The sequence below is a fragment of the Dendrobates tinctorius genome, unplaced genomic scaffold (assembly GCF_039654945.1).
Source record: "Dendrobates tinctorius isolate UK_male_01 unplaced genomic scaffold, ASM3965494v1 ptg000048l, whole genome shotgun sequence".
In the NCBI taxonomy this organism is placed as follows: Eukaryota; Metazoa; Chordata; class Amphibia; order Anura; family Dendrobatidae; genus Dendrobates; species Dendrobates tinctorius.
The window spans coordinates 19,907,573-19,935,381 of NW_027361716.1; the positions used below are offsets into that span (position 1 = coordinate 19,907,573).

The 27,809-nt window shown below is 49.3% G+C and overlaps 1 protein-coding gene across 1 annotated transcript in view; it reads left to right on the forward strand.

Annotated features, from left to right (window-relative positions):
- The first annotated feature begins 202 nt into the window (after nt 1–202).
- The window catches only part of DEPDC7 (DEP domain containing 7), a 70,351-nt gene continuing 42,744 nt past the window's right edge, over nt 203–27,809 (forward strand). The window contains exon 1 of the mRNA XM_073576336.1: nt 203–346. Coding sequence (XP_073432437.1) covers nt 274–346 — 73 coding nt within the window. The 5' untranslated portion in view covers nt 203–273. The remainder of the gene's footprint in view (nt 347–27,809) is intronic.

Here is a 27,809-nt window from a genome sequence, read left to right on the forward strand (position 1 = left end):
GCACGGCCCCATAATAACTCCATGTTCCCAGCACCTCTGTGTTAGTAGCCATAGTTACGGCAGGGCACTGACTTCACTGACTTCGGTACGACACGGTGCCAGCTCTCAGCCAGGATGCGGATGACACCGCGCTGTGACCGGGAGCCCAGGAATTCGCACACGTGCGCCGCACACACTGTATTGACATGTGACGTCACCGGGCCCGCCCCCAGGTGGTAGAAGAGATGCGGACGCTCCGCCTCCCGCCTAGTCTGGCTGCTCTGCTGGGACGGGATGGCCACGGTACGGGAGAAAGCGCAGGCGCTGAGCCTGTGTACATCCTACAGCCCGGCACAGAGACCGCCAGGTACGGCTGTGTGTGGCTATATACTGTGTGACTAGATACTGTGTGAGGAGCCTATATACTGTGTGACTATATACTGTGTGACTATATACTGTGTGAGGAGCCTATATACTGTGTGACTATATACTGTGTGACTATATACTGTGTGACTATATACTGTGTGAGGAGCTGCTGTGTGTGGTGACTATATACTGGGTGAGGAGCCTATATATTGGGGGCTGGCCTGCTGGGTGTAGGTGCCTATGTGTTGGGGGGGGGGGGGGGGGGGCTGGCCTGCTGGGTGTAGGTGCCTATGTGTTGGGGGGGGGGGGGGGGGCTGGCCTGCTGGGTGTAGGTGCCTATGTGTCGGGGGGGGGGGGGGGGGGCTGGCCTGCTGGGTGTAGGTGCCTATGTGTTGGGGGGGGGGGGGGCTGGCCTGCTGGGTGTAGGTGCCTATGTGTTGGGGGGGGGGGGGGGTGCTGGCCTGCTGGGTGTAGGTGCCTATGTGTTGGGGGGGGGGGGGGGGGGTTCTGGCCTGCTGGGTGTAGGTGCCTATGTGTTGGGGGGGGGGGGGGGGGGTGCTGGCCTGCTGGGTGTAGGTGCCTATGTGTTGGGGGGGGGGGGGGGTGCTGGCCTGCTGGGTGTAGGTGCCTATGTGTTGGGGGGGGGGGGGGGGGGGCTGGCCTGCTGGGTGTAGGTGCCTATGTGTTGGGGGGGGCTGCCCTGCTGTCTCGCTTCCTTCTTGGGCAGGACGGTCTCCAGTGTGATGCGCCGCTCCAGTATATCCCGCGGGCAGCGTCCTTCCCGGCAGCCGCCTGTAGCTGTGCCCCGCGCCGTCTCTGCGCTGTCCCGCCGCCGTTTGTGCGCTCGGAGGATCGCGGTGTCAGGCGGCCCGGTGCGGGGAGCTGTGCCGGCTGCAGGTGTGATGCCTCAGCCCTGGAATGTGGCTGGAGCCGCGTACAGTCGGTGCTCGCCTCCGGTGTGCTGTGCCGTCCTGGGCTCACCTCCGTACAGGACGTTCTGTGCGCTGTGTCGCTGGGATTCTTTCCATATGGTACAAGTCGCTGCGGCTCTGCGACTCCCATATATACTGACAAAGGCAGATGGGTGAGACAAGCCTTGTCTGCAAGGTGTGACTGTGCACGGAGTCGCTGGGTAGTTGAGATCCACAGCCGGCCGACTTGTAATGCGGTTCTGGCCACACAGGGTAAGGCTGTGTGCACACGCTGCGGATTTTGCTGCGGTTCCGCAGCGGTTTTGGCCGCTGCGGACCCGCAGCAGTTTTTGCTGCGGTGTACAGTACCATGATTCCCTATGGGAATCAAAAACCGCAGTGCAGACGGTGCGGAATCTTCTGCGCGGATTATCTGCGGTTTTCAATCCGCAGAAAGAATTGACATGTCAATTCTTTCTGCGGATTCTCCTGCGGTTTGCCATCTCCTCCATTGAGGAGATGAAAAACCGCAGGGCAAAACCGCAGAGCAATCCGCAGGTAAAACCGCAGGTCTTTTGACCTGCGGATTTTAAAAAATCCGCGCGGATGAATCCGCACATAATCCGCAGCGTGTGCACACAGCCTAAAGCCAGTGACCGCTGTGGAACGTGTGCCGCTCTCCAGTGTCCTGTCCTACAAGATCATGGTGGCAGAGGCCCACAAGCTCCTTCTATGCCTGCCTCCCTCTCTGCTGGTGGAGAGTAGGGGGCTACTGCAGGCAACTAGAGACATCTGGAGGGGAGGGGGTATATGTAGTTCTGTACTTGGTAGTTAAAGGTACTGTCACACTTAGCGATGTACCAGCGATCCCAACCAGCGATATGACGCGGTCAGGATCGCTGGTACATCGCTAAGTGGTCGCTAGTGAGCTGCCACGCAGGCAGATCTCACTAGCGACATTGCTGGGGACGGGGGTCGCTACTTACCTGTCACACCAGGCGATCCTGCGTCCTCCCGCCCGGCTCCACGCGTCGCTTGTCCTCACAGCAGGAAGCGCTGCAGGAAGCTGACGACGAGAAACAGTCCAGCCTGTTCTCGCACGATCAGCGATAACCAGCAGGGGAGCGGGTTGTATGTAAGTATCACACACAGCGATATCGCTAGCAATATCACCATAACGTCACAAGTTATAGCGATATTGCTAGCGATATCTTAGTGTGACATGCCCTTTAGAAGCGTTTATCCCACTTCTGCCGATCCCAGAGAAGTCCTTAATGTTGGCTATTTGTTATCGATGCTGTGGAGTAATAGAACTGGTGTTGTTCTCTGGGATCCTAGCACAGACATGGGAGTCGGGGCTGTTACATTGCGTCCACGGCAGAACAGTGTGGGTGGGTCGCCTTCCCAGGGCTATTGGGTACTCGGTACCAGGCCGGTATCAGCGGGATGTGTCACAGTAGCAGTGACCCAGACCATGGCCCTGGGCGTCCAATTAATAGGGGATGTTGTGAATAGTGGAATGTAGTTAAATGAATAGTTCATGACGCCACCTGTGGTGTTCGGCAAGGGAGGTGTTAAGCCGACTCTGCAGACAGATCCTCTGGGACAGATGGTGTGGTGCAGCAATGATGTTATAGCCCTCCACAGGCAGGGCTGTTGTCCCAGGGCAGAGTAGGTGTAGTGACACTTAGATGTCAGTGGCGTAACTACCGGGGTAGCAGCCGAAGCGGTTGCTTTGGGGCCCGGCCCATATAGTGGCCCGGGTCCCCGACTCTGATCGGCGCTACCCGGTAGTGCAATGAAGTGCAGCGGCGCTCCAGCAGGTGCTGTGGCCAACGGTGCCTTGGGGGGCCCACCGGCCCCCAGCGCCGACGCCCCCCCCCCCCCCCCCCCCCGCGCCATCGCAATGATGGAGGAGAGCGTTAGCTGACGCTCCCCCCTCCCATCATTCCCCGCTCTGCCTGTGACACAGCGGGTGCGCGATGTCATCGCGCTCTCACTGAGTGCCAGCCAGGCAGAGGAGCAGGAGACAGGAGCTGGGAGCAGTGCAGGCACGAGAAGGTGAGGATGGTTTTTTTTTCTTGTTTTTTTTTAATTAATATATTGTGTGCTGGACTGTGGGGCAATTCTCTGCAGGGGGGTGCTATGTATACCATGTGGGGCTGGACGCTATGTATACCATGTGGTGCTGGGCCAGCAACTTTAAATATAAAATTATCAATGCTTAACTAATTTGATTGTATTGACGGAGTTACAGGATTAGGAATAATTGTTACATTATTTCTAATTCTGTTACTCAATGTGACTCTAGTATGCATTATCGGTAAGGGGGTGTGTCTTTGAGGGGGCCCCGTTTAAAAGTTTGCTATGGGGCCCAATCAGTTCTAGTTACACCCCTGTTAGATGGTGTAGTGTCCGGCGCAGGGAACGTAGCAGTGCCAGGCGGACGGATGCAGGAAGGAATGGAGGACACCAGGGCATGTAGTTCCAAAGCTTTACTCGCGGTCTGTAGTGCCCGCTTCTGTGCCGTGTCCTCCGGGTCAGGGACTCGGTCAACCTCCAGGAAAGATGGAATGCTCCCTTCCACGCTCCGCCAACTTATGTGCCTTTTCTGAACGTCTCCTCTATAGCGCCTTTAAGTGTGAAGATCTCCGAGTACTGAGTTACACTGGAGTTCCTCCTGACAGATGTTCCCAAGAACTCTACTTGTACGGCAGACAGCTGTAGCCTGCTTCGGGGACTCTCTACTCCTGAGTCCCGGCTCTCTATCTGTGTTGCTGTTGTGCCCTCAAGTCTTAGATGGGAGTAGTGCGTTTACAGCCCACTACTCCACCGGTGTCTGCTGTAGAACCATTAGTGTCCATACAACCTCGGGGACCGGGCCCCAGCCTTGCGCTTAGAACTTCTAGGCAGGGTTCTTCCTCTAACCCACGTCCTCTGTGTTCCCTTTTACTCCTACATTCTGTACTTGTCTTTCTCTCCTATGGAGGCTCAGGCTTCAGTTCAATGTCTTTCTCCTTCTTTCCTTTCCCGTGCCTGCTGGCTCAGGTCACTGAGGCAGCTGCAGCACTCATTCCTCCATCCCTCTTCCAGGGATCCCCACTCCTCTCCGAGTGGCTTCCTGTCTCTCAGCCTCACTCACTGACTGAACGACTGACCTATAATCCTAAACCATCCCGCTCTTTTATGTATTCTCAACTCCACCCACCTCCCAGCACATTTAGTGTTTCAAGCAGGGAACCGCCAAAGGTGCTCTGCCTCTCTAAGGCTACTTTCACACATCAGGTTTTCGGCGTCAGGCGCGATCCGGCGTCATGCCGGAACGCCGGATCCGGCAAATGTTTAGTAAAACCGGATGTGACGGATCCGGTTTTCTGCCGGATCCGTCTTTTTCTTGACAGACAAAACCGGATCCGTCTCATCCGGTTCATCCGTTTTTCGACGGATTACGCCGGATCCGGTTTTTAAAATTGACCTTTGTGGCCTTCCGAACGGGATTGGCTACTGGAAAACTATATATAGAGTGTTCCTACAACCCTTCTTTGACAGGTTGTCGAGGAGAAAGTGCAGGTTGGAGAGAAGAGCAAGTTACTGGTGAAGATGGATGTTGTCATTGGAAATATTTTGAAGAATTTGGCGGATTTTATAGCGGAGGCGAATCGTTTGAGGGTGATTGTTCTGGAGAAGGAGAGAGCGAGACAGCAGCGCATCAGGCATCGTAGACGACGTTTGTGGATCCACCCCATCACAGCCAAGAGAATGACGCGTGGGGTCTATTCTACACTCTGCATGGACCTTCAACGAAACCCGGATAAATTTTTTGGATATGTTAGGATGAAAATGGAGAATTTTGATTACTTGGTGGAGCGCATTGCACACCTCATAAGAAAAGCGGACACCTATTGCCGCTTCTGTTTCACCCGCAGAGCGTCTGATGGTGACTTTAAGGTAAGCCACATTTATTGGATGTGATCGCATCAGAGCACACTTTCACTGCAATCTTGTTGGTGGTAGTTTGTATCTCCAAGTGTTATAGCTCAGTTTTGGTATGTAATGCTGTGATTTAAAACTAATTTATTGTTTTTTAATTCCCCACAGATTTCTTGCAACTGGAGAATCCCTTTCGTCACTGCATTTCCAGTACAGACTCTGGATTTCCACCATATCTGGAATTGTGAAGTACACATGCCGTGCACTGTGGGACTCCTTAGCTGAAGAGTTTTTACCAGAGCCCACAACAGAGAGGTGGATTGAAATTGCTGACAAGTTTCAACAGATATGTCAGTTTCCAAACTGCTTGGGCGCTGTGGACGGGAAACATATCCGCATTGTAAAGCCAGCTGGATCGGGATCGGAATATTTCAATTACAAGAAATATTTTTCAATTGTCCTCATGGCCATCGCTGACGCGGAATACAAATTTATTGCGGTTGATATTGGGGCCTATGGCCGCTCCAATGACTCTCAAGTTTTCAAACTGTCTGCCATGGGGCGTAAACTGTATGGAAACACCTTCCAGTTCCCACCACCTAGACCGCTGCCGCAAACATCTGGTCCACCTATGCCATTTGTCTGTGTAGGGGATGAAGCCTTCCAGCTGTCAGAACACCTTTTGAAACCGTACTCTAGCAGAGGATTGACAAGACCAAAACGCATTTTTAATTACCGCCTCACAAGAGCAAGAAGAATGGTTGAATGTACCTTTGGCATTCTGACAGCCAAATGGCGGGTCCTATTGACTGCGATCAACCTCAAGACAGAAACTGTGGACGAGGTGATCAAAGCGTGCGTGGTACTCCACAATTTTGTTATCTGCAAGGAACCCATTTCCATTGAGGACACCTCTGAAGAAACCACCTTGCAAGATTACCAGGACATTACCACTAGAAGTTCTGTGACGGTTTCAGTAATGAGGGACAATTTTGCACTATACTTTGTCACCTCAAGGCAGAGTACACTTGCAGGATGACAGAGTGTGAAAGATTTGTGCCCTAACCAAACTTGTGTACCTTCTGTACCAACAGTATATACCTTTGCCAACCAAAGTTGGCTATCTTGTCATGGTCTCTATTTTTAGCTTTAGGCCACAGGTGTGTACCTGGTTGTGTTTTATGCAAAGTATTTCACCTTTTAACAAAAGTTGTGTACATTGTTAGGAAATCACCAACAATAAACACAACTTTTTAGGTGAAATACTTTGCTTCAAACACAACCAGGAACACAACTGTGGCAAAAAGCTAAAATTTACCCACAGTTATATACCTAGTTTTGAATACCATTTCACCTTTTAAATACCCTGTATTTAACCTTTTTCGCCGCAGAAAGAAATGACAGACAACCAGTGTAAAATAATTTAACTTTTATTGAAAAATGTTTTCCAGGACGTCCACCTGACAGCACTATGGAGGACGTCCTCCTCCTTCTTACAGGGACCGGAAAGCACACGAGAGGTTAAAAGGCCATGTCCCACCCCCTTTCCCTCAGTGTTTTTCCTGTTCCTGCACGGAGGGACACGTGAGAGCTTACCGGAGGGGCCCAGGGGATCGTGCGGCCGGTCCAATCCTTCCCCTGTCAAGAGGTCCCGGGGACGAAACTTCCCGGTGGGGAGTCCCTCGGCTCCAAAGGCCAGGAGCAGGACGACGCTCCTGGAGGGAGCCGTTCCTCCCGGTGGGGGGGCTCTCGGCTCCAGGACGGGTCGGCTCCCCGCAGGCGGCTGGCCATGCGGGCACCGACAGAAGTGGGCGCAATCGGCCGCGACGCCGAGTATCCGCAGGTCGACGCCGACGGCTGGGCAGTGGAGGCCGGAGCGCCATAGCAGGAATGGAGGCGGCTCCCTGCACGCGCCGAGCGCGGTCGCGCGCAGATGCCCGGCAGGAAGTGGAGGCGCGGCTTACCAGCGTCACATCCGGTGACGTCAGACGCCGGTTTCAAATCCAGGGCGCGCGCGCTCCTGGACCAAAGCGTTCTCCAGAGTCGTCACAGGTCGTTCCAGGCTGTGTGACTGCATCGGACGCCACGGGATGGAAGGCAACACTGCATCTGGTGGAGGGGTAAGTGCGCATAGCGCAGACCACCCTCCCCACCCGTCCCCACAGCCCAGGATAAGGGAAGAGATTCAGGCCTCTACAACCCGGCGTCGATCCCCCAGCCCTGGGCCAGGTCGCAAGCGTCCGAGGTGGGAACCAGTCCCAGTATCAGAGGCGAGCCCTAGCGAGGAATCCCATTTCCGGGACTCAGATCAGGAGGAAGAAGGCGAGATCCTGGGGGATAGTCAGGAGCAGAACAGAAAGTACCTATTCAGACTGGAGGATACGGACGAGCTGGTACACACGGTCAGAAATACCATGCAGATGAAAGAAGTCCCTAAGCCACAGTCCAGACAGGACTTAATGTTTGGAGGACTGGTGTCCCGCAAACAGGTGGTGTTCCCTGTGAGCGAGCACATCAAAGCAATGATCCTGGAGGAGTGGAAAGAAGCAGAGCGTCGGTTGACACTCTCCCGAAACTTTAAAAATAGACTGCCCTTCGATCCCGAGGAAACTCGGGCGTGGGAAGAAGTCCCTAAGATCGACGTCCCGGTCGCCAAGGTTACTAAGAAGTCGGCTATCCCAGCCGAGGACTCATCCGGTCTTCGAGACCCGATGGATAGAAAGGCGGACGTCTTGTTAAAAAGAGCATGGGAGACGTCGGCGGCCCTGATTAGAGCCAACATAGCAGCCACCTCGGTGGCTAGGTCTATGTTCCTATGGTTGGGGCAGTTGGAAGAACACCTAACCAACAAGACCCCGAGGTCAGAGATACTAGCATCTCTTCCTCTCTTGAAATCAGCCACGGCGTTCCTGTCGGATACGTCGGCAGAATCAGTTAGGTTTGCGGCCAGAAACAGCTCCCTCTCTAATGCGGCCCGGAGAGCAGTCTGGCTTAGATCCTGGTCGGGGGATAACTTTGCCTTAGAAGGGTTATGTGCCATCCCTTTCTCGGGTCTGAGGGTGTTTGGTCCAGCCCTGGATAATATCCTTGAGCTGGTGTCCGATAAGAATAAGGGATTCCCGGAAGAAAAGCCCAGGCGGTCCCAGTCCTTTCGGAGAGGCTCCTTCTTCAGAGGACAGTCAGAGTTTAGGGGCCGGGCGAGGTCTAATAGAAGTTCCTACAAAGGCTCCTTCAGCCAAAGTGGAAGGAACAGAGGTCCCCCATTTGCATCGACATCTAGATCGAGGAGACAATGACGCCATAGGCATTGGGGGGAGACTTCGCCACTTTGCAGCAAACTGGTCACGAGTCACCAACAATCAGTGGGTCCTCAGAACCATCAGAGAAGGTTACAGGATAGAGCTCTATTCTCCTCCCCCCGACAGATATATTGCCCCCACTGTCGTCCAGGAGGACTCCGCAATGTGGTCGGATCTTCAGGACATGTTAGACTCAGGGGTCATAATACCAGTTTCACCGTCAGAAAGAGGGAAAGGGCACTACTCTTCCCTGTTTGCAATCACAAAGAAATCCGGCGAGGCCCGCACCATCATAAACCTGAAGCCACTAAATGCTTGGGTCAGATACAGGAGGTTCCGGATGGAATCGATCCGATCCACAATTCCTCTGATAGACAGGGACGCAGTTATGTGCACCCTAGACCTAAAAAAGGCATACTATCAGGTTCCTATTCATCCCTCATCCCAAGGCCTACTAAGGTTCGCGATCAGTTCACCAGCCCGGACCTGCCATTTCCAGTTCCAGGGTCTTCCATTCGGGCTGGCCTCAGCTCCCAGGATCTTTACAAAGCTGGTGGTAGAGGTGGTGGCCTACCTGAGAGATCAGGGTATTGTGATTGTGCCGTACCTGGACGACTTCTTACTGGTGGCAAGATCCAAAGAAGCGCTCATCCGAGACAGGATCCGAACAACTACTGTGATGGAGTTCCTGGGCTGGGTGATCAACTGGGAGAAGTCGGACCTCACACCAGACACCAGAAAGGTATTCCTGGGAGTCCTCCTAGACTCAGCCGACAGAATATCCTGGCTACCCGAGCAGAAGCAGAAGTCCATTCAGGCCAGAACCAGAGGCCTGTTGAAGCGTCAATGCTCCATAAGGGAAGCAATGGAGGTCCTGGGCCTCATGACGGCCTGCATCCAGTGTGTCCGTTGGGCCCAATTCCACTCGCGGTTGTTACAAAGAGATTCTCGCGAGGTGGGACAGGAGTCAGGCGTCGCTAGACAAACCCCTAAGGCTCTCAGGACGAGTAAAGGAGTCCCTTCGCTGGTGGTTACAGGCCAGGAACCTTCAGGTGGGCGTGCATTGGACAACCTCTCCATACGTGGTAGTCACCACAGACGCAAGTGCGTGGGGATGGGGAGCCCACATAGAAGGGAAGATCTTCCAGGGGAAGTGGCCAGCAGGCATCAAGGCCAGATCCTCCAATTTCAAGGAACTCTTCGCGGTCTGGGAAGCGTTGCGGAGAAACCGGTCGGTACTAAAGAGTCGTCATGTTCGCATTTTATCCGACAATACAACGACAGTGGCATTCCTGAAACACCAAGGAGGAACCAGACATCAACCACTACAGGCACTGGCGGAAAAGATATTCACGTGGGCAGAACGGACAGTTCGATCCGTGACCGCGGTACATCTAGAGGGTTCCCAAAACGAAGTGGCAGACTACCTGAGCAGACAACAGATCCACCCGACAGAGTGGGAATTGAACGTAGAGATCTTCGACCAGCTTTGTCAGCGCTGGGGGAACCCCAGTATAGATCTCTTCGCAAGCCGGAAGAACTCGAAGGTTCCCAGATTCTACTCCCTAAATCCGATGGATCATCCAGAGGGCGTAGACGCCCTGAGTCAGACTTGGGGAGAATCCCTCTCATGCATTCCCACCACTGGCCCTCATACCGGCAGTGCTCAGAAAGATACGCGAGGACCACGCAAGAGTGATATTGATAGTGCCATACTGGCCGAGGAGAAGCTGGTTTTCCCTTCTGGGAGCCATGGCAGTAGAAGATCCAGTCGAGCTGCCCTTGTGGGAGAACATCATCCACCAGGGCCCGATCCACCACCCGGACCCAGCAAGACTCCATTTATCGGCTTGGATCCTGAGAGGGACATCCTGAAGGCAAAAGGATTGTCGGAGCAGGTCATTTCCACCCTACAGGCCAGCAGGAAGCCGGTGACGTTGGCAATTTATCGGAAGATATGGAAGAGATTCTGTCTGGAGGGTGGCAGGTCCGAGCTCGTGGCAGGTACCCCTGATCTCCCTAACATACTAGGGTTCCTGCAGGCAGGTTTTAATAAAGGCCTCAAGCCCAGCACTCTAAAAGTCCAGGTTTCAGCTTTGAGCGCCCTCTTCGATTATCAGTTAGCTGCACATCCCTGGGTGATAAGGTTTATAAAAGCCACACAGCGCCTGCGCCCCACGATTAGGCAGCTCACCTTGCCATGGGACCTGGGCCTGGTACTTCGGTTCCTCTGCTCGGACACTTTCGCCCTTAGTGAGAAGATAGCCATCCCTGCTCTCACTCGTAAAACGGCCTTTCTAGTAGCCATTACCACGGCCAAAAGAATAGGGGAGATCCAGGCCCTATCCACTAAGGATCCATACCTCCAGATACGAGAGGATAGTATAATCCTAAGGTTAGACCCGGCATTTACCCCGAAGGTAGCCTCTACAAGAAATCTGAACCAGGAGGTAGTGTTACCCTCTTTCTGCGATAATCCCCGAAATGAGAAGGAGCGGCGGCTCCACTCGCTAGACGTGAGGCGCGCAGTTATAGAATACCTAGAGGCCACCAATAGTTGGCGTGTCGACCCGAACCTGTTCGTTCTCTTTGGAGGTAGGAATAAAGGGAAGAAGGCCTCTAAGGCGTCCATCGCGCGTTGGATTACCTCAGTAATCTCGGACGCCTACCAGGCTGAAGGCGCCAGCCCGCCTGATTCCTTGAAAGCCCACTCTACGAGGGTGGTATCGGCCTCATGGGCCGAGCGGGCGGGGGCGTCAGTTGATCAAATTTGTCGAGCGGCAACCTGGGCTAGTCTTAATACATTCTGCAAACACTACAAACTAGATGTGTTAGCTGGCCAACAAACCGCATTTGGGAGAAAAGTTCTCCAAGCAGTAATCCCACCCTGAGGAGGTGCTTTGGTACTCTCCATAGTGCTGTCAGGTGGACGTCCTGGAAAATAGGTATTAGACCTACCGGTAATGATGTTTCCAGGAGTCCATCCTGACAGCACGGGTAGTTCCCTCCCTGTTATGTTTTACTATGTTGTATTATGTTATGTCATATGCTGTAATATGATTGTTTCATTAAACCGTTACTAGCATCATCCACCTTGTGGTACTTGTCAAATCACTGAGGGAAAGGGGGTGGGACATGGCCTTTTAACCTCTCGTGTGCTTTCCTGTCCCTGTAAGGAGGAGGAGGACGTCCTCCATAGTGCTGTCAGGATGGACTCCTGGAAACATCATTACCGGTAGGTCTAATACCTATTTTTTTTTAAACTTTTTTAAAATTTTAATAAACTTGTTTAATAAAGCTTTGAAACCATAAAACTGGTCATTTTTATTTAAATACACACATTATAAATCTGTGTAGTGTGTGGTGGAAATACTGCTGTAGGGGCTGCGGGACACTTCGACACTGGGAGTGTGGAGAGAGGACTGGGATCGTGGTGGGGAAGGAACAGTTAGAGGTGAAGGTGTGGAAAAAACTACAGAATGGGTGGACATGTGGGAAGCAGAAGAGGTGGTGGGTGGTGGAGTGGAGGGTTGGGCAGGGACTGTAGGAGCAGATGTTGATGGCAAGTTGTATGGGGCAGGTTGCTGGTATGGGGCAGGTTGCTGGTGCTGGGGAGGTTGCTGGTGCTGGGGAGGTTGCTGGTATGTAATAGGAGGGAGAGGATGGAAAGTGGCTGGAGGGGGTGTAGATGTAATAGGAGGGGGAGGATGGAAAGTGGCTGGAGGGGGTGCAGGTGGAGGAACTACTGTGGTGGGAGGAGGAGGTTGGGAGGTAACTTGCTGGAGAGCAGCGTGGCATGAATGCATTACATGCATCTGCTGGGCAGGAGAGAGCGTTTCCATGCGCTCCACAACAGACCTGAAAAAGGTGTGGTTTGGCGAAGATCTTGCTTCTGAATGCATGGTTTGCAGAAGTGTCTTCACCTCCAGAATGCTGGAGTTGATCTGCTGAAAGCCTGCGGAGATTTGCTCTGACAAGACTTTTAGACAGTTCTGGAAAGATGCATTCAGATGCAAGAACTCTGGTGCATAAGTCTTTTCCTGACCCCTCTGCCGCTGCCGCCCAGTACCCGCAGGTGTACTAGAGGTGGCAGGGGCAGAAGGGTGGGGTAAAGGGAAAGCGATCTCCTCACCAGCAGCTTCATGTAATGTAGGCGGCCACGATGCTCCTGTGCTGGTGGATGGGACAGATGGGTCGAATGTGTGGGAAGGCTGGGAAGGTGCAGATGTACCGGGGCGGTCGAAGTGTCCCTCGGTGCCGGTCTCCTCAGGGATCGCCTCAGAAGGGTCCAATCGTGCAGGCTCCCGAGTGCTGCTCACCGTGCTGTGGAATAAAGAGAAAAAACAATTAAAATAGTGACATGGTATGGCCCTGGCTGAAAAAAAAGTTACATCTAAACATTTTTTTGTCACATGTGGTGTGTAATATTTACCTTCTGGTGAGCATTGTCTCCCGGAGGAACGACAGGGCTCGTGCGTACTTGTACTTGCTCCTGCGTCCTCCAGATCCACTCGGGGCCCGCATCTCTTTATTGAACTCCTTCTTGAAACGATCCCTCACAGACCGCCACCGCTTCACAATTCTCTCCCCTGAAACGAGAAAGGACAAAGTGGTTAGTATACAACATCAGTGTTTCCCAAACTCCAGTCCTCATGGTCCCCAGGGGTCATGTTTTCAGGATTTCCAAAGTAAATAGAAATCCTGAACACATGATCCGTTGGGACCACGAGGACTGGAGTTCGGGAAACACTGGTTTAAATCAAGCAACCGGTACTGTATATACTTACGCTCTTTAATCTGGGCCCGAGCTTCGGGGTCCTCCCAGCGGTCCACAAGGAGCGAACAGATTTCCTCCCAGAGTCGTCGGGTAACGATCAGGTCAGCGTGGCGGCGGTCAGCCATATTCCAGAGTGGCTCCCTTTCTCTGACGAGATCGATGAGGCGGTCCACTTCAATCCCTCCATCCTCACCGTCAGAGTCGGGAGCACGCTGTGAAGGCTGTTAAAGAAAAAGACAAAAATAACATAATTAGCCTCCACAAAAGAAATGAAATAAAAAGTGCAAAAAAACAAAGCAAAAATATTTATACTTACACGCTGGTGACCGCCGCGTTGCTGTCGCCGACGACCCTGGGAGGCACTGCTAGGACCTCTTGGCCGAGCACCAGATTGGGAAGACTAGAGAAGAAAACAAAAAATGTTATGTCTTTGGATGTAGGCATTTGTTTGCTGTGTGTGGTCTGCAGAACATTGTTTTCTATGTGTTGTGTGTAGTGTGATGTTGTGTTTCTGCGTTTGATGCAAAAAACTTACCAATTGTGAGCCCACTCCAGGTGTCTGTCCACCCCTTCCTTCTTCTTCTGGGAGCTCCTCTTCATCTTGTGATTCCTGTTTTGAAATAAAAGGCAATGAATACACATATATTACAGAGATGATGGATTTTGGAAATAAAAACTTACCGTCAAACGCTGACGATGCGAGGGAGGGCTCCCAGAAGATGTGCTGTCTTCCTCATGGCCAGACTCCATGGCTGTGGGTGGTGTTTCTGCTGCTGCCATTGCTGCTGCTGCTGCATCTATTGGGCGGCTGTTGAATAAAGAGAAACAAAGGGCCAATGAATATCTTGATATTCCATAGCCCTAGTTTGGAGGAATGGGGGATTTGATAATTACCGTCTCTCATCTGCTGCTGGACTCCCCTCCCGTTCAGCATGCTGCTCCATTTGGGGTGGTGCTGATGGTGCTGCTGCAGATGTCTGCTGCCTTCTCCTGCTCCTGGTTCTTGGCTTGGGTGGCATGTTGGGTGTGGCTGAGGGTCCCATTGTCTTGCTTTTATATATGTCCTGTGGGCAGAGCTACTGAGCATGCTCAGACCAAAGAAACCGGATCCGGCTGTCGCCGGATCCGGCGCATTGCGGCGCTCATAGGCTTTCATTGTATGAAAAAGCCGGACACGCCGGATCCGGCGTGTCCGGCTTTTTCGCCGGAGACAAAAAACGTTACAGTAGCCGTTTTTTCCAGACGCCGGATTGCGTCACACTGCCGGATCCGGCGAAAATCGGATGAAACGCATGGCCATCCGGCTCTAATGCAAGTCAATGGGGGGGAAACCGGATCCGGCATTGCATTTCGCCGGATCCGTTTTTAGTCAAAAGCGCCGGATCGCGCCTGACGCCGAAAACCTGATGTGTGAAAGAGGCCTAAGCAAGGAGCCACAATGTGGTTTTGCTGAAGTACTCTATTGTGTGGGGTGCGAGTGTTGGAGTGTGGTCAGGAGCCTCCAACTTACCTGGATGGTGGGGCACCACACCTTTGGAGAAGGTGCAGTACCTCTGTGGTGACTGAGCCTCAGGGGCGCCACATGGGCTAATCAGAGACCCAGCAACTCTTAGTGTCTACAGAAATGTGTAAGTTGTGCTTATAGTCAGGTGTAAAACTGCTACGTGTAAAGTAACATAACTGATCCTTTATGCCTGAAGAATTCACCAATGTAGTTTACTTGCTGAGGTGCATAGATAAAAGGACACTGATCGCGAGGTATTTATTGTATGATCTGAATGTGACCTTTCTGTGAAGTCCAATGTGCTCTTTTGTTTTCTTTTTTTATAATGTATGCAGTTTACTGTAACAGCCCAGCACTCAGTCCTCTGATCTCTGCTCTACAGTGAGGATACACCATGGGCATTAAAGGGACATGAAGACTAACTTCACACTGGGTGTTTCTGCTGCATTTTTTTCTGCTGCATTTTTTTCTGCTGCATTTTTTTCTGCTGCAAACCCTGATTTCTTGGCAGGAGAGAGGCTGCAGCAAAAAACTCATGTTTTGTTGTGGTTATTTCATGTGTTTTTTGGGCTAACTTTTGTTTTTTCATGCTAATAAAGTTTAATGCCCCCAGAGGGGAAAAATAATTCCTGTAGAACCTTACCTGTGGATCATGATCAGACTGGAAAAATCGCATGATGGATGAAAAGCCGGCAATTCGGCATCCGTGTACAGTAAAATCACAGCAGGACCCAACAGGATAGAATATATGGATTACATACAGTATATACATAGAATATATAGCTGTCGGTGACATGCACAATTAGTACATTGTGCCGCTTGCTGTACATGTACTTAATTATTAAAAGATTATTTTTCAGAAAAGGCATGGGCTCCTGAGTAATTTTCTTAACCAGGGAAAGCTGACTGCTGGGGGCAGATGTTTATACCTTGGGAAGGGGGTTAATACCACTGGAGGATCCCAGGCTATTAATATTGTCTCACAGCTGTATACTTAGTCTTTACTGGCTATTAAAATGGGGGACCCCCCAAAAAAAATGTAGGGTCCCCCTATAATTACCAGCAAAGTCTAGGCAGACAGCTATGGGCTAATAATTGCATAGGAAGGGGCCCTAGATATTCATAGAATCATAGAATGGTAGAGTTGGAAGGGACCTCCTGGGCCATCAGGGCCAACCCCCTGCTCAAAGCAGGATTCGCTAAATCATCCCAGACAGATGTCTGTCCAGCCTCTGTTTGAAGACGTCTATTGAAGGAGAACTCGCCACCTCTTGTGGCAGCCTGTTCCACTCACTGATCACTGTCAAAGGTTTTTCTAATATCTAATCTGTGTTTCATTCCATTGCTTCTAGTCTTTCCTTGTGCAAATGAGAATAAAGATGATTCTTCTACAATGTGACAGCCCTTGAGATATTTGTAGACAGCTATTAAGTTTCCTCTGTCTTCTCTTCTGCAAGCTAAACATTCCCAAATCCTGCAACCTTTCCTCATAAGACAGGGTTTGCAGACCGGTCACCATTCTGGTCGCTCTTTTCTGAACTTGCTCCAGTTTGTTGTTTTTTTGGGTTTTTTTTTTTTAAATGTGGCGCCCAAAACTGGACACAGTATTCCAGATGCGGTCTGACCAAAGAGTAGAGGGCAATAATGACTTCACATGATCTAGACTGTATGCTTATGTTAATGTTAATACATCCTAGAATTGCATTTGCCTTTTTTGCTGCTGCATCACACTGTTGACTCATATTCAGTCTGTGATCAATTGGTATACCCAAGTCTTTCACATGTGCTGTTGCTTAGCCCTATTACTCCCATTTTGTATATGCTTTTTTCATTTTAAATGCCTAGATGTAGTACTTGCATTTTTCCCTGTTAAAAAACAGTCTGTTAGTTGCCCACTGCTCCAGTTTACTTATCTTTTTGAATCTTCTCTAGTATTAGCTATCCCTCCTAGCTTTGTGTCATCAGCAAATTTAATCAGTTCACCCTCCATTCCTTCATCTAAATCATTGATAAAGATGTTGAACAATACAGGGCCCAGGACAGAGCCCTGTGGTACCCCACTTGAGACATTCTTCCAACTGGATGTGCAGCCATTTACGACCACTCTTTGGGTCCGATCACTAAGCCAGTTATGAATCCTCCTAACAGTTGCCTTGTCCATTCCATACTTAGCCATTTTTTCAATAAAGATTGTGTGAGATACTTTGTCAAATGCTTTGCTGAAGTCAAGATATACTATATCTACAGCATTTCCCTGATCCACCCAATCAGTGATTCTGACATGACTTATTAGTTACAAACCCATGCTGACTCTGTTTAATCACTTCATTCTTATCCAGGTACTTGCATACATGTTTAATAATTTGTTCAAAGATCTTTCCTATAGAAGTCAAACTCACTGGCCTATAGTTCCCTGGGTCCACCTTCCCTTTTTTTTTTTTTTTGAAGATATGAACAACATTTGATCTTAAGTCTTATGGGACTTCTCCTGTTCTCCAAGAATTTTCAAAGATTATAGAGAGGGGTTCAAAAATTTCTTCTGCTATCTCCTTCAGAACTCTGGGGTGTAATTCATCTGGACCTGGAGACTTGAATTCATTTAGGTTAGCTAAGTGTTTCCTTACTAACTTTCTGTTTATAGATATCCTGGATTCTTCTATTCCCTTAATAGGACATTGAAGAACTGTTGATATTACATTTCCTTTCTGAGAGAAAACAGATGCAAAATAGAAATTTAAAAGTTTGGCCATCTCAACATCCAGGCTAAAAACATCAGCTCTCATTTGCCCCAGAGGTTAGTATTAGAGAAGCTTCAATATGCCCCCATTACTAACCCCATAGAGATATTGTATAACAGGGGTCCTCAAACTTTTTAAACAGGGGGCTAGATCACGGTTCCTCAGACCATTGGAGGGCTGGAATATAGTTTTAAAAAAAAATTATGAATAAATTCCTGTGCACACTGCACATCTTATTTAGAAGTAATAAAACAAAAATAGGAACAAGTACAATATTAAAAATTAAGTTAAATCAAACTTGCCTTTTTTTTTTTTTTTTTTTTTTTTTTGGGGTTCTTTGAATATCCTACACTTCGAGTCAATTTTTTTTTCCCTTGATATCATTGTTTCCTAGGGATTCAAAATTGCTATTAGTAAAATACCAACATATATTCATCGCTACAAAAACACTAGACCAGCAATAAAATTGCACACAGAGACATAGACTGCAGTGCCCATATTGGTGGAACTCCACTTTTACCTCAGGCTCAGACTGGTGTGGTGCAGGAATCCCCAATAGGCAGCCCATGTCTCCAATAGGACCTGGTGTTAAAAAATAAGTGTCCCCTGCTGCTCTGAAGAGGCGCCCGCTCATCAGTCTTCCTACACAGGCGGCGTGACGTCATCAGGCCGCGTGATGACAATCACGCCGTCTGTGTGCACTGTGCTCTGCTGCATACGGAGGGCTGCATAACTCCTTTCCTCGTCCCACCCGCGATTACAGGGCCTGCCGGCATTGAACTGTAGTGCAGTTCATGAGTTCAATGTCGGCCTGGCGGGGGCCGGATAAAAGTCCTTGGCGGGCCGCATGTGGCCCGCGGGCCGTAGTTTGAGGACCCCTGTTGTATAAAAACACACCCAGAATAGTCATTTAATTGAATGACAAACTCCTTTAATCTTAATTAACCATACTTGCGTCATTGCCCATTTTAAGTGACACCGTTTTCCCTGTGAGAATTAAAATGGCAATATTCCTCACCATTCTGCTGAGCAGATGATCCACTTGTCCCACGACAGGTCTAGCTCTGCTACCTCTAGATGGCAAGTTGCATGATGTGACCGTACAGCCTGACATCCAGCTGAGACTGGGCAGCATCTGCTACTGCTGCTCAGTGACTTGCGTGTCTGTGAGGTCACAGCCTGCTGTCCTTGACTTTTCTGCAGCAAAAACACTGCAAAAAAACATGCCTGCAATTTTTCACCACCCAAAGACGTGCTCTGTCCAAAAGACGCAGCAAAGCACAAAATGCTGGTGACAAGAAACCAAGCTGTATGCATGAGATTTCTGAAACCTCCTACATAGCTGGTACTGTCAAATGCAGCTGACAATTGGCATAAAAAAGTAGCAAAAACGCCCAGTGTGAACCTAGCCTAAAGGAAGACACTTTGCATCACTATCGGGAAGGTAGTACTCCTAGTTAGAAAGCATAGAAGGGGGAGGCCAATCTGGAGCAATGACCCAGGCAGCTGCCATATGACAGGTTTATGATGCAGTAAGCTGCTTCTTACCCTTTAATGTTGCAACCTAAGATCATGTTTGTTTGTTTTTTTTATTCTAAACTGTATATACAAGTGATTTCTACAAAATCATGTTTTTAGGTGACCCACTTAAGTCAAGCGATGTGGCGATCATGTCAAATGGTTACGGAGCCGTCTCTCCCATGCAAACTTTGACGAAAATGGGTGTCACTTCTCCGTTTCATAGTGTAAGGTTCATGGACTTTTTTCTAACTCTCCTGGTGCATGGCGGCTGGAAGAAGCACCAAACTTGTTACCGGGCTCATGCCTCTAAGGTTATGTTCACCTTGTAGTGCTTGGCAGAGAGCACTTTTATCAGGGGAATTGTTAAAATCCCTGAAAGTAGTCTGTATTCTGATGGCAGCCCTGACATGCCCCAACTGAGCCAATGAAATTGGAGACGCTGGACACTCTGTCCTCCATTATGTCATTATTTTTTTTTTCTCTTCGCCGTGACAGCATCCACTGAGAGGGGATCTGCCCCCAGGAACAGGAAACCTACAGAGATAAATGGGGCGGCTCCCTCAGTTTGGTTTCCTGTTCCTGGAAGGAACCCGCAGAGAAGAGTGCCTGGCCTGGTTGCCACCCACTTGCATTATATGAGCAGCAGGGGCCCCAGAGCTGGAAGCGGCAACGGGCTGATCAGAATATGGATTCCCCCCCCCCCAGCTGGTAATGTGGGTGAGGCTGTGGCAAAATGGGCCTGGCTCACCTTAATATGGCATGGAGCCGATACCAGGATTCCTCCTGCAGGGGTGGCACGCATTACAGAGCGCAGCAGCTATGGATGCCCGTTCCCCCACTAACACAGCGAGGCAAGGGGAAGTCTGGGTCCCTGAGCTCACACGGACGCAAGAATGCCAGGAGCGCTTAAGGGGAGAACGACATACCTGACACGTCAGTGTATGTCTGTCCTCCGGTGATGCAGGTGTTTGGGAATTGCCCGGTGGAGGAAGAAGCTGGCGTTCCTGCACTGGGCTGAGCAACCTGGAAGTGCAGGGAGGACTTCCGGGGCACGAGGAGGCGGAGGACCGCAGTATCGCGTCAACACCAATCGTGCATGTGTGCTGGGCATGAAGAGGGGAAAAAAAATGTGTAGGAAAATGAGCGAAACCCAGGAGCTGCATAAAAGCACCGGCCAGAGGCACACCGGTGCGCAGCCATGTCGTCTAACGACCCGGTTTCACTCCAGTTAGTGCAACCAGAGCAATCCTCTCATGACTGTGCCAGGAGAAGTGGCAGGAGTGGCAGCACAAGGAGTGGAAGCTCCAGGAGAAATACTAGTGGATGCCCCAGGCAGAGCGAGTCCACGGAGAAGCAGAAGGAGAAAAAAACCATCCCTCGCCTCAGCCCGAGTCGCAAACCCCGCAGCTGGTACTGTGCTGATGAAATTCACAGGTGAGTGTTTAGTCAAGCCTTGGGCTGATGGCGGCTTTTTTTTTTTTTTCTCGATTCGCACCCCTTAGGCCAAAAGGACCGAGAAGGCCAAAAACAGGGAATGTGCCTTATGCTCCCAACCCCTCCCAGACGGTCACCCTAAGAGGTTATGCCAGCCCTGTATTGAACAAACACTACAGGAGGAATCTTCAGGGGGAAAAAAGAGGATATCCATACAATAATTAGGGAGGAGCTGCGGGCCTTAGGTGGTTCCAGTAGTCTGGGGGGGGCACTCGGTCACCAGGGAGATAGCTTCACCAGAGTCGAGATCACCTTCAGAGATGGGGGAACTGAACTCGGATAGATGGCTCTCAAGAATATCAGATGAGGAGCAAGTTTGCTTTCCCACAGACAGCGTCAGCAATTTGGTGGTCAGTTCAGAATACCATGGGGTTACCCGACACTAAAGAGCCTAATACCCCACAGGAGATAATGTTCGTGGGTATCTCCCAGAGAAAGGTCTGGGCCTTCCCAGTAGTTCCAGCAATTAAAGAGCTGGTGAAAAGGGAGTGGGAGAAACGGGGGCAAAGAACCCTTCTCCCCTTACCATCTAAATGAAAATACCCGTATGACGAGCTAACGTCCTGGTCCAAAGCCCCCAAAGTAGACGTGGCAGTGGCCTCCACTTCTCACCGTTCTTCCCTACCAGTGGAAGACTCGGCTGTTACCCGATCCCTTAGATCGCAAGGCAGATGCCTTCCTCAAGTGGTCTTGGGAGGCATGCATGGCGGCCCTCAAGCCAGCCATATCAGCTAAATGCACAGCAAGGTCCATGATATGGTTAAATGATCTGAAGGAAAACATAAAAAAATGGAGCATCTAGAGACAAGCTCCTCTCCTCTATTCCCTTGATTAGAGGTGGAGCGGCCTTCCTTTCTGACGCCTCAGCCAATTCCCTCCGATTATCTGCTAGAGGGGCAGGACTGGCCAATGCGGGCCTTATGGTTAAAGGGGTGGAGAGGCGATATGCAGACAAAGACCAAGCTCTGCGCTATACCCTGTCAGGGTAAGTACCTGTTCGGCAGAGAACTAGACGAGATCCTGACGAAAGCGGGGGAGAGGAAGAAGGGGTTCCCTAACCTGTACTGTTATGAATGGGTCACCAAGGAGGAAAAAACAAAACAAGCTAAGTCACAGAAAACCAGAGAGGTTGGTAACTATGCAGATTGCAGATCCCTGATCCTAACCACACAACTAGCAGCAGCTGTGGAGCGTTCCTATGATGAACCTAGATGCTTTGGCACAGCCGGAGGACTAAATAAGCCTAAAGCAAGAAAAGAGGAAAACTAACTGCCCCAGAGCAGACCCCAAAGGAATAGATAGCCCCCACACATGTATTGACAGTGAAACAAGATGAAAACACAAACACAGGCAGGAAAATAGGCTGAGCAAACTATGGGGCCCAAACTAACTAGAAAGGGCAGGAAAGGAAAGACACTGTCTGCAATCTGCCAAAAGCCCTACAAAAATGTCCAACACTTCTGATGACAAAATTAACCCTGAAGTCACTAGACTTCTCCCACTATATCAGCACTCTGAAATATTCTGAGACAGAGCAAAAAGAGGCCAGTCTAATAAGGGCCAAAAAGCAAATTGGCAAATGCAGATAAATAAGAGTGGAAATTCAGCACAGCCCCAGCCGGGGCTGGCTGACCACACAAAAAACTGAATAGACCAACAAAATCAAGTCTGAACATTAGCAGAAAAACTTAGCTTGAGCTGACTGGAACAGAGCTGAGAACCAAGACCTGTATAGCCAGAAGGAATCACCAGCACCAGAATAGGCTGTCTTAAATCCAGTGTGAGATTCCTGAGGTCCAATCGTTATCCTCATTGTCAGGTGGCAGATCTCTACTGATTAAATCAGCCTCACTACCTCCTGTTACCACCAGAGGGAGCCTGGAAGGAGAACTCACAACTGCTAGACCAGAAAATGAACTCGCAACACTGTATGTTCCCTTTAACAGGAGAGCCTTCAAGAAGCCTCCATTTGGTAGGAAAGATTTCAAATCCCAGGCCGCTGGGGCAATAAGGACCCCAAGCAGAAAGGTAGCCTATTCGGAAAACGTCCATTCAAATCTGGAGACAGGTTCCGGTAGGGCCAATCCACCGGTAGGTGGCAGACTGTTGCAGTTCAGCCACCAGTGGGGGAAAATTACATCTAACCCCTGGGCCGTTAATATCGTTAAATCAGGCCTAAGATTAGAATTTGTTTGGTACCCGCTGGACTCCTTTGTATTGATTTCTTGGAAGTCCCCAGTGCAGCAAGAGGCTTTGGAAGCGGAGATTACAGCGCTCCTGTCTAAGCATGTTCTGGTAGATGTTCCAAGGCACGAAAGGGGAATTGGATTTTATTCTCCCCTGTTTCTAGTCCTGAAGCCAGATGGCTCCTTTAGGACAATAATTAATTTAGAAAAGCTTAATATGTTTTTAAGGCTGTGCACTTTCAAAATGGAATCAATACGCTCAGCAATAAAACTCTTGTTCCCTAGCTGCTTTATGGCAGTCTTGGACCTAAAGGATGCTTATTACCATCTCCCTATATGCAGCGAGCACCAGAAATTCCTACAGGTAGCAGTCTGGTTAGAAGGCTGGATACAACATCTTCAGCTTACGGCGATGCCGTTCGGACTATCCATGGCGCGCCCCGCGTGTTTACCAAGCTAATGCTAGAGGTGATGTTGCAGGTAAGGCTGAAAGACACGTTAATAGTCCTGTATTTGGATGACCTTATAGTAGGGAATTCTGTTTCTCAATGCAAGAGCAGGATGTATATCTCATCCCTGCAGACGCTAGGCTGGCTAATCAACTGGGGGAAATCCAGATTGAAACCAGTAACCTGTCAGACGTTTCTGGGCCTGCAAATACTCTAAGTCAGAAATGCTTTTTACCAGAAACAAAAGCAAGGGTCATAGTTAGCAAGATATGCATGGCAAGTGACAATCCCACGATGTCCTTGAGAGAGGGTATGTCCTTGTTGGGGTCCTTAATATCATGTATTCCGGCAGTACAGTGGGCCCAATTTCATTCCAGAAAGTTACAATGGGCCGTTTTGCAAGAAGTGGATAGACTGCAGGAGTGGTTGGAAGGGAGAATGTCCCTGTGACCAGAGGTAATCTGTTCCTTAGAATGGTGGTCAAACCCAAACAAACTAGCGGGAGTGGGTTCCTTGGTGGGTTGTCCCCTCTAAAATAGTCACCACGGATGCTAGCCCCTCGAGGTGGGGGGCCCACCTAGGGGAAGATATCATACAGGGCCGATGGTCCGAGATGGAAGCGGTAGGTTCGTCTAATATGAAGGAACTTGCTGCGATATATTATGCTGTGTCCAAATTTCTCCCGCAGGTAAGAGGAACCCACATGAGGGTCCAGTCGGACAATACCGCTGCAGTAGTATACATAAACCGGCAAGGAGGTACGCAATCAGGTCCGCTCATGTCTATCACAGAAAGGATCTTGGGAGATGGCCAAATTACACCTCCACTCCCTGTCTGCACTCCACATCAAAGGAGTGGACAATTCCAGGGCAGCCTTTCTCAGCTGCTAGACGTCACATCAGGGGGAGTGGGTCCTCAGACAGCATATCTTCGAGATGATAGCGGCAAAATGGGGCAGACCAGAAATAGATCTGTTCGCAACAAGGGCCAACAGGCGGGTAGAAAGGTTCGCTTCTCTATACAGAGCAGACGATCCAGACGTGTTCGAAGCCCTCCAAATACCCTGGACGTTCCTGCAGGACAACGCCTTCCCTCCGATGTTGCCAACAGTGGTGAGGAAAATAAGGGGCGAGAGTCATCTTGATTGCCCCGTTTTGGCCCAAGAGGCTGTGGTTCTCATGGCTGAGGGCCATGTCAATATCCGATCCATGGATCCTACCACTACATCGGGATCTTCTCACAGGGTCCCTGTTACCATCCCTGAGTCAAAGCCCTGCACCTAGCGGTATGGAATCTGAGAGGGAGCTATTGAAACTGAGGATTCTCAAATAGTTTAATTGACACCCTTCTACAAAGCAGAAAAGAATCCACAACAAAAATTTACGCTAAAGTATGGAAGATTTTTATTCTTTCACCCAGCAAGGCTTTCCAGCGAAGTACCTATTACGGCTATTCTAGAATCCCTGCAGAAGGGCTGGGAGTTGAGGCTCTCGGCACACTAAAGGTCCATGTATCGGCTCTAGGAGCCTTATATAACCTCAACGTGGCAGGCAACAAATGGGTGGCCAGATTTATTACCGTCTGTCAGAGCGAACCCGGTTCACATTCCTCAGTTGCTAACATGGGACCTTAGCTTGGTCTTAGATGCCTTCACACAGGCCCCATTTGAGCCCATACACTGTGTGTCAATAAAATGCCTTTCATTGAAGACTGCTCTACTGGTAGCTTTAGTTTCAGCAAGAAGAGGAAGTGATCTCCAAGCCCTGTCGGTAAATCCCCTTTTCCTGTCAGTAGTCCAGGACCGGCTTGTGTTAAAGACAGACCCATTGTACCTTCCCAAACAAGCTACTAGGTTTCATAGATCCCAGGAGATCTGCCTACCCTCCTTCTATGACAACCCAACAACACCAGAGATTAAATATCACAGCTTGGACGTGAAGAGGGCAGTGCTAGCCTACCTAGATAGGACCAGTCCCTGGAGGCAGAGTAGGTCTCTTTTTGTCTCCTTCCAGGGTAACAAGAATGGGTTGGGAGTTACAAGAAGCACGCTGTCTAGGTGGATTAGAGATGCAATCTCGATGGCATATTCGGCAAAGGGAGGAGACCCTCCACAGGGCATAAAGGCGCATTCTACTCGAGCCATGTCTTCCTCGTGGGCCGAGAGGGCAAATGTCCCAATTGAACTAATATGTAAGACTGCAACCTGGTCTTCATCTACCTTCTATAGTCACTGTAGACTAGATTTGTCCTCCTGAGGATTTGGCCTTTGGCAGATCTGTACTTGGCACGGTGCGCCCTCCCAGGTGATTGTCTCTGAAAATCTCTGTGGGTGCTGTTGTGGCAAAGAGAAAAAACCAGATTAATTACCGGTAATACTCTTTTGTAGAGTCCATGACAGCACCTGCTCACTTCCCCCCCCTTAATGTATAGATTTACACCCTGGTTTTCCTTGGTGGTGGAGAATGATTAGGGATTAATCTGTAGATAGGTGTAGCAGATGTAGGAATATGTTAGAGATGAATGGCTTATCTGGCATATTGACTAAGACATGTATGGCGGTTCTTCCACTGTTCTCTGTAATCCAAACTGAGGGAGCGAGGGGGGCTGCCCCATTTATCTCTGTAGGTTTCCTGTTTCTGGGGGCAGATCCCTCTCTGTGGGTGCTGTCGTGGACTCTACAAAAGAGTATTACAGTAAGTAATCCTTTTTTTTTTTTTTTTTTTTTTTTTTCCCAGACTGGTGCAAAGAGTTTACTTGTTTGGAAAATAAATATTTCCAGGGTGACCTCTGTCCACAGTGCAGTTGGGGTTTTGGCTAGGATAGTTTGCAGACTCCAAGAAACACTCTTATTTGTAAGTATTGTAAAGTCACTTGCAACTTTGATGTTGGGCCATGAAGCAAAAAAAGTTGTAATACTTTTTTTTTTTTTTTTTTTTCCCCCTTCCCTGGACTTGTGACATGTTGCTGTGTAACCCAAAGCTGTCCACACTAGGAAATTTGGATTGCTAAAAGGACAGAGTTAATCACTTGTGTTGTCATGAAAAGATGCACGTGACAATAGAAAATTGTGCAAGGGTGCATTTATGCTGCATAACTGGGAACAAGCCCTTCTAGGGACACTTGTAGTAATTGTGCGGTGTAAACAGGCTGTCTATCATTAGCTAAATGCTCATATGACCGGTGGAATGAGCTCTAGTCATTGTTCTCGGCAGCTCATTGTCTGGTGTAACCTGGGCCTGTGCTACCCAGAAAAATGGCAGCCTATGCACAGAACGATGCATATAACTAATCGTGTGCATACTATCTGGTCTGCCTGTCTAAAGCTATTACACAACAAATTCTGTGTATTTCTATCGGTAATTTACTGCAACAGATCACATAATGTAAATGGGGTGAAGTTTGTCAGTAACATAATCTAGTTTATTTTTCTTCCTCCTTATCTGGTGCTGAAACTTTCATGCTGAATTGCAAATCTTCATCCAATCCTTGGAAGTCCAGATCTGGTATTTTTCTATGTAGTGGTGTTGCTCAGGATGGCTACCTTCAGACTGACCGTGAGCGGTCCTGAAAATTGCAGTCTGAATCCCCAAATGTATGTCTACGGGTGGGGGCCTTTGTGCTACATCTGTACAATCTTGTCAGGTCAGCTGGTCATTGTCCTTTGACTCTTGTCAGTTCACCATTGATAAACTAGAAGTTCTAGTGTCTGAGACTTCACCAAATTTCTTACAGGAAGAACTAAGGATCTCCTAGAATGGGCTGTACTAGTCCAGTCTTATCCTTGAGGCGTTGTGCCAGGAGTCTGGCAGATTCTTGTACCACCTATGCTGATATAACTTCATGGTTATGGAGGCCTCAGGTCAGACAGGTCTTCTCACTCCCAGATGTGATGTGCACTGTTGTATTGTCTGTCCTTGCATATCACTAGGGCTGTATTTGTAGTAGCTATTTAACTTGCATAGCATGTAAAGACTGAACATGCAATCTGGGAAGGTACCTGTGGGAATAGAAATGTATACCCTTCATTCACCACAAGGAGATAGCCCTGAAGTTCTCACCTATCCTGACATGACTAATAATAATTAGTGCCATTTATTCTATGGCGCTTTACATGTGAAAAGGGAAAATATAGACAAGTACAATAAACATGTGCAAGACAAGGGGCACACAAGTACAGAAGGAGAGGACCCTGCCCACAAGGGCTCAGTCTACAGGGATGGGTGAGGATACAGTAGGAGAGGGTAGAGCAGGTCGTGCGGTGGTTCATTCAAAACACACAAAAAGACCACATACGACCATAAGTCCCATTAAAAATAACTTTTAATTATATTATCACGATATATATCAAAAATATCTTTAAATATAAAAATATTAAATCAGGTATCAATGTGTATATGTATGTATGTGTGTGTGTATGTGTATATGTGTGTATGTATGTGTGTGTGTATGTATGTATATATATATATATATATATATTATATATACACTGTATATGTATAAAAATAAGGGCAGTACCATCAGGTGAGTAACATCCATATCACATACTAGTGCAAATCATTATATCCAATGAAAATATGTGCAATAGAAGCCTCAATGTACAATAAAGTGCATATAAAAATCCCGAAACGTGCGTTGGGGCAGGGTGTCCTATTCCA